The sequence below is a fragment of the Nannochloropsis gaditana genome, assembly GCF_000240725.1.
Source record: "Nannochloropsis gaditana CCMP526 unplaced genomic scaffold scaffold046, whole genome shotgun sequence".
Classification (NCBI taxonomy): Eukaryota; class Eustigmatophyceae; order Eustigmatales; family Monodopsidaceae; genus Microchloropsis; species Microchloropsis gaditana.
In genome coordinates, this window is record NW_005803907.1 from 1,790 (window position 1) to 9,399 (window position 7,610).

A 7,610-nucleotide genomic window follows, 5' to 3' on the forward strand; every position below is an offset into this window, starting at 1 on the left:
CACTTTCAGGCTCTTCCTAAGGCTTACACTCTTGCATTTGCTCATAATCACGCACAAGCCCTGCACAGCAACCTGAATTCATATATACTTTTACTCCCCGCAAAAGTTCATCCTGGACGACTGCTGCACTATTAGTACATACAGAACGCGAGGCCCAAGATGTCAAACGTAATTATGGTACGTGCGTATCAAAATATCGTCACGTTGTCTTCGTTAAGAATTTTATTTGCTTTTTAGTGTACCGAATTGCCTCTCGTTTGACTATTAACTTTGGCGTATCGCAACACCAAAAGTGCAGAGTCAGCACATCGGGAGTTGCAAAAAAGCGAAGCCATGCATAAGCCCTTAATGAAATGAAATGGTAGCCCAAGTGCCCGTTTATTGAAGTACAGTCCGTTTTTTTCTAGGGGGCATCCGAGCCACCCTTAGGCCCATCTCAGGTCCGCCTTTGATTCACGAAATGATGGCAGTTTATTAAAAAGTTAGATTTTGATCATGAAGTGCGGGGACCAAGTTTTATTCTGTAGCCTTTTTCCACTCTTTCATGAGTATCCTCTGGCATGCTAAGGTTCCTTGCAACAAAGTCGCGTCCCGGAGGGTTAGAGAGATCATATGATGCCTGAGGACACGGTATGATACTCTGCTCCTTGACTTGAGGGAGACAGGGCGACCGGCGAGCTTTCCGAGCCCGACAAAATCGAAGGATTGGAACGAGAAGTATTGTGTTGGTATTTGCGCGTACATTCGTGCCTCTACAGACCAAGTTTATTCTTCTTTACCGTGAATAGGAATAGCGCGACAGCATGGGAAACGATGTTAGCTCCAGCATCACAAGCATACGATCAGAGGAGGACCGACGACAGGCGATTCGACGCATGGATGGGGCCCTTCAAAAGAAATTGGGCAAGGGGGTCGCACACAATTTGAAGATTATTATCAGAGGAGAACGCGGCAGCGGTAAAAGTGCTTTGCTCAGTAGACTTAAAGGTCAACCTTTTACATCTTCAGTATATGAGCCAACGCCTGAGATCGAGACGGCGACCATTAATTGGAGCGCCAAAGAAGATGGTGCTGTGGTCAAGGTAGAGATTTGGGACGTCGTTGACAAGGGGTTGGGCCGACGCGGTAGTTTGATCGGAAATAATGTGAGGGGGACGGGCACTGTCGCGCACGACGGCGGCGGTGACCCTGATGCTCTGGCAGGGCTTCCGCTCGACGTACCAGTGCACGCCCAGCGCGGGCACCATGCAGGTGCTTCTGGGAGTCATGCATTTGGTGTATTGGATGCCACCATTGTAGACGTTTGGAAAGGGTCGCATGGAGGTATATTCATGATGAATCCTTTCTCCTCGACGGCGCTGCAATACGTCCAAAAGCAACTCGCCGAGGTACCACGGGGCATTCCTGTCCTTTTGCTGGCGAACTTTCGAGATTTACTTCTTGACGACACGCAGGAGGGAAGGAAGCTTGAAGAGGACACCAAACATGAGGGTGAATCGGTCGAAGCTGCTCCCGTTCGGCCTCGTCGAGTACATTTCAATTTGCGGGACCTGCAGGAAGTGAGCGCGGAGCAGACAGCTCAGGGGAGGACTTGCCATGCTTTCGCTTGCTCCATGCAAAATTGTTTCGGTTTAGCTCAACTCTATGCCTATCTCAACATTCCGTTTCTGGCTATGAAAGGTGACGTGCTAGAGCGTCAACTGAGCGAGACTCGGCGGGTGCTCTCGGCCATGACGCTGGAAGTGGAGGAAGGGATCGACCGGGGGTCTTGGGGGGACTATGTGGCCGCTTTACGGGCCAAGGAAGAAGACCACGCCCCCGTGATCGAGAAAAGTAACAAAGAAGCGCGGAAGCCGCAGAGCGTCAGGGTCCTCCCAGATACCGTCGTCCCAGGTACCTCGAGGGAAAACACTGGAGTGACTCGCAGCAAAGGAGAGGGGCACAAGCCGGTCGGCCACGTCTCCTCGCCGGCGGCGGCGGTGGCGTCAAAGCACCCCAGGCCGATCCAGGGAGACCCGCAAGCGTGGCCTGGTGTTACTTGCAGATCGACGCAAGGGCCTCAGCGGTCCTCCGTGCAAGAAAGTGGACTAGTGGACGTAGAGGACTTCAAATTTCAGCCGAGGGAGGGGAATGAACAGAATGAGCTGACGCTCTTTTTGGCGGAAGCTGAGGGGGGATCTACCGAGGATGATATGAACGAGGAGCGGAGGCGACAAAGCCTAAGGTCTTGCTTGAAGCCAGGGTCGCTGGCGTCATTGAGCGAGGCACAGCGCCGGGCGACGGGTGTGGTCGGATCGGGAGACGTTAGGGAAGGAGATGAGGGAGAGGAGGACGAGGACCTGCCTGCCGAGGAGGGCGAGCAGCGCTACGTAGGGCTCAGGCCGGTGAACTTGCCCGCTAAGGATATATCACTTTCTGAGCGTGGCTGTAATGCTGACAGAGGGAAGGGCTCTCTGTCCGATGACCAGAAAAAAGGGCTTGTGGGGCCTTTGTCGGTGCATGAGGATGGGTTGGGGGTCTGGATGACAGCGCAGGGAAAGGAGAGCGACGGAAAAGACGATATAGATATTCCCGCAGGGCTTCCACTACCACTCCACTCTCTCGACCTCTCCCAGGCAGACTCATCTGAAGGGGAGGATTGTGACCAAGGAATTTTTAACCGTAAAATTCAGCAACCTGGCGACTCAAGTCTACAGAGGACTGGAAATAACATGGAAGGATCCTTGTCTTCATTTTCAAACTCTTCAACTACTGCAGCTCCTCTTCCTCTAGAAGGCCTGGCCGACAAGACTGATTTTGTCCTCAGTAAAGCGGCTCGAGCGGCCATCGCCGCCACAATGGAGGAATTGAACGGTCGATCGCCCGGGGAAGATTTAGCTAATGGGGACTTATCAAGACGAGAACAGCGGTCTGCCGGGAAAATGAAGACGAAAGCCTCAGAGGGAAAACGGAAAAGGAGGAATAGCTCGGGAAATGGGGGACAATCTGTGTGATACGAAAGAAAGCCGAAAATCATGTACGCCTTCGCGTGTCACATTTCCTTTGACAAATTTCTTTGGCGCACAAATAGATCTTAAGTACCTTTACACCTTCTCAAGTCACTCTACATGTGAGTATAAGCATGTTATCCTGAGGATAACATCATTCGGACTTGTATCGACACAAAAGAAAAAAAGGCAGGACTATCGCTATCGAGGCGAAAAAAAAGGTAGCACGCATCTTGCGGGATCGTGCCTTGTATGAGCATATACTGCTGATGAGGTTGCCGTCCATTCTTTGCGAAATTTGTGGAAGCTCTACTTGTTGCGGACAGGCCTAGCCACCGCCGTAATACTGCCTGACGCCACAAGGTCGGTTGCGCGAGCATCTGAAAGCGACGAATAACCTTACGCCTTCTGCCCTCCGGTACAGTCGCCTTCTCTCCAGACTACTGCGTCACTGTCGCGTAGCACACTGACGGCAAAAAGGTTGACACACAGTGAGATCATGTCTTCCATGCGCAAACGCAGCTTAAATGGCCAAATTACGCATCATACTGGCCACACTCTAAGCTAACCTCCCCGTTGCAAATAGCTATAGGGTAAAGGGAAACGCCTGTGGTCAGTAGCATCATGACTCCGCAGCTGTGGCCCCATGATGGGATTTCGACCCTGCTTGGTATTGCATTGGTGGTCGATGACGCCAACAAGGGGCAGAGGTTGGTTTTTCGGTATCCACCATTGCCAAGATTGAGTCCTTACTCTGCAACCGGCAAATCTACATCAACAAGTTTGGCGCTGTACAGATGCGCGAAAGACTTCCTCAATTTGACGCCAGAAGTCTTCGCTCGCCTTTTCCGTCCTAAAAGCGTCCTATGTGGCCATCCTCTGCGTATATCTATCGATCGCGTTCGTTATTTAAGTTACCCTGTTCTTACGTCGAGTGCCACGAAGGAGATAGCGACAGACGATGTCCTGCTTTTCAACGTGATCTTGGCGATGGGACGCACACCACCCACAGCCCTGACAAGAGACTCATTGATAGAGCAGTGCTTACCCACAATGTCCCGTGCGGCAGCACGGCAAAGATCGGTCGCGTGCAACCACAGTGGCGAGAGGTCTGTGAAGTTATTACCGACTGCGACGACCTGTGAGCGCCTCGATGCGGTAGAAAGGAGTCGGGGTGTCCATCATTTGGAAGATGTACTAGGGCGTCTTTCGCGTGCTTTGCTGCATGAAGAACGGCGCTGTGGGTATGTAAGCTTGGAAGTTGGTACGCTTTTGGACATTGCAGAAAGGATGCATGCCAAGGGCGCCCAGACCATGCTGGACACGATGATGGAGGAAAGCGCTCTCGCAGCTGACCTGAAACGGATTTATCACAGTCTTCGGGAGGGCGAAGATGTAGATGTGATCATCAATGACTGGCTTCGCCTGAGTATTCCGGGGTCGTTTCCACGGCACGACGATCAGGTGGAGGTCGGGAATTCAACGAGTCATACCTCCGGCATAGGCCCTTTTCAACCCTCACAGACATTGTTGCTGCTCATGGATGAAGAGGATATTTTGACAAAGCTGCCTGAGCGGGGATCACAGAAGCTTCGCGACTTGGTGAGAGCCGCGAGCCCATTAAAAACACTGGAGGAGACGTCCGCTGCGATCCACGTTGACCTTCCGCACATGTACACTCTCGCCGCCCATCTGCAATTCTGGGGACTGGCTCGGGCTATGCGCACTATTACTTTGGAAAGCGTGTACGCGGTATGTCTCAAACGCCGTTTAGTGGGTTACCGTTGTCTGAGTTATGATGCGCATCCTCATTTCCAGATTCTTATTTCTTCATCACATTTTAGCTCCATCCCATGGCTTCTACACAAACGCAATCTATACAATGTATGGCATTTGAGCAACGCTTTCCCCTATGCTCATTTTTCCGCGTGATCTCGTCTTTTGGAGGCGGGAAAAGTCTGGAAACTCTTTTGAAGGACTTAGAGCGGGTAAGAGCCAAGAACATGACTTTGGGATCCACCACGGGATCGTTGACACCTGTACGGCAAATGAGACTAATGACAAGCCATGCCCGTCCATAAATCTCGTGTCCACATATACATTATATCATAAAGGATGCGAGACAAGAAAAGCTTGCGCAGATTGTGTGGCTGTTACAGCATGATATCATCCGAGAAGTGGAGTTGTTGAATTATGCGAGTTCAGATATGTTACCGCTTCCCGTGTAAGCCAGGCGATTTATCGCTATAGATGGAAGCAAGCAATGGCCCTGGTGGGCCAGAGCGGTGGGCTTTAAGCTACCGTGAGGAACGATGGTCGTACACACCATGACTTGGTGTTGCATGTATATTTCAGGGTCCTGGCGTGTGAATGCATACCTCAGTCACATTAGCTTCGCGGCCATAGAATTCGTCTGTCCACGCCTCACTGACGCCCTATCGCTAGCTCATCTATTGCTGTGACGTAAACATGTCGGCAGGGAATCTGTATCTCTCACCCGTCTCCCGGACGATACGCTCACGCCATTCCAGGCGGTACCCAGGCTGCTCGACATCTGGCAAAAGCTGTTCTGGATTATCCTTTGTCTTGATGTTTCCATCCATGAATTTGACGAAGAGTTCTCCGTAAAACCTTCTCCATTCAAGGACAAGGCTCTCAGCGTTCGAGACGCAGGCCGTGGTCATCATCGCGACCGCCTTGATTTGGTCCTCTCCCCATAATCGAGTAAATTCCTCATCTATCTCAACTGCCAGCTTCCATTGCTGCGCTTCCAAGGCGCCTTGCCGCCTTCTGACATCCGGATTAATTATGGCATAACGAGCATATGCGAAATTTGCCACCATGTTAAACGCCCAAAATGCCTTTTCAGGCTCAAAAACAGATATGCTGCCTGGGCCGTAGCTGGGAGGGACAAGCGCCATGCCGCCATACACAGGAATCATGACTGATGAATCAGTATCATCGACTGCGAAAAATTGAAGCGCCTTGATGGGATCAGGGACTCCTCTTCGGAGCTGTGCCAAGAGACTAAACCCCGTCTGTTGTGTCGCCGCGGCGCGCTCATTGAAAAACGTGCGCCCATCGTCAAGTTGCCACGTCAAAGGCCGCCAGCGGTAAGGGAGACCGAAAGCTTCAGCTCCTACGTCCTGGTCGAAAGCCAGAGGAGTATTTTCATAATGACTGCGCATGGCATCAACAATGTCCGAAGTACTCAAAGGCGCCACAGGTTTGATATAAAGCGGCATTCGTTTCGTCAAGTTTCGCCCTGTTACATAATCGAGGTATGGGCCCATGATCGACTGGTCTGCAGCTGTGGCGCGGCGGAAAAAATCCCACACGCGGCCCTCACAGGCGCGTGCGGCCAGGTAGGTGATGGGATTGTATACATCACTAAAAGAAAATAAATCATCCTGCGCCTCCGTGGGAAAGCGTCCTATTCGGCGGGCGAAGTCAATTACGTCGTCAGAGAATAAAACCTGGTCGATGCCTTCACTTTCCAGTGTTTGAATTCGCGCTTGATTTGCGTGCGCGGAAATGTAGCCATCGGGAATTCGCTTGGCCGCCCACACAGCTCCCTTACCGTGCTCCCCCTTCCCAATCATTTCCAAAACCCAAACTTCTTCCGGATCCGCAACAGTGAACGTCTCCCCCTCTGATGCGTAACCGTACTCGGCCACAAGGTCAGTCATCACTTGCAATGCTTCCTGTGCGGAGGCTGCTCGCTGAAGAGTAATGTATATAAGCGAGCCGTAATCCAGAATGGCTCCGGGTTGATGTGCGAGTTCAGCCAGTCCGCCCCATGTTGATTCCGTGATACACAATCCGAATTCGTTTACGTTTCCCACAACGTTGTATGTCAAAGGCACCTATAGCAGTTCGATGGAAAAAATAATAACAATTCAAAGGCATCGAAAGCAAAAGTGAGGTCTAAGGGGATCCAGTCCCGATATTGAAAACAGGGAGCTCATGTCGGGATGGGCAACACACCTGCCTGATGACGCCCCGGAACAGCCCCGAGTCCCAATCTGTCACATTTATTACCTCTCCATCTGAATGACGGCTTCGGGGCCAGAACTGTACCAAGAATGCGGCAATTAGTGTCAAAACGTTTCGAGATTATCCTAATATGCCGATACCGTTACCTGTAAATATCCGTAGAGTGTGTGCGAATCAGCTGCGTACGTGACTTGCATCGCCCCAACTTGAGAAGCTCCCGGTGTGACAATGAAGCACGTGCAGCTCTCGCCCATCGATAAAACACACAATAAAGTAAGCGTGAATAGCCCCCCAAAGCGGAGCAGAGGCATGGTACGAGACCGAGGGATTAACAAAGTGGTTGCTCTGTGAAAAGTGATAAAGTTTGGAAACATTTCGTAATTATTTCGTGTTTATGCACGCATATACCGACCAAGAGGCAGGGAGTCAATCGCCGCCGCAAGTAGTATTATTGGTACTGGTGCTTTCCCTCTGTCCCACGTGCTTCATGCTCCCCGTCTGTGCCAGACTATGTATTACCCACGGGTCACATGCTCCAATCTATTGATGGGCAGCTCGATCGCTTCGTACAAATGCATGCTAAACCATACCTGGTACGGTTAGGGTCGTCATCGTTGGCGTCACTTT

General features: G+C 51.4%; 2 protein-coding genes across 2 annotated transcripts; both read left to right on the forward strand.

The window, feature by feature from the left end:
* Positions 1-852: 852 nt before the first annotated feature.
* Positions 853-1,518, forward strand: NGA_2118020 (gtp-binding parf-like protein; the record flags this gene model as incomplete). The annotated part of the gene is made up of 1 exon (XM_005856076.1): positions 853-1,518. A coding segment is annotated over one exon (666 nt), but the record flags the coding sequence as incomplete, so codon positions are not given.
* NGA_2013720 (ras superfamily gtpase) lies at positions 1,496-3,019 on the forward strand (the record flags this gene model as incomplete). Its single annotated transcript, XM_005856070.1, has 1 exon — positions 1,496-3,019. A coding segment is annotated over one exon (1,498 nt), but the record flags the coding sequence as incomplete, so codon positions are not given.
* Positions 3,020-7,610: the final 4,591 nt, after the last annotated feature.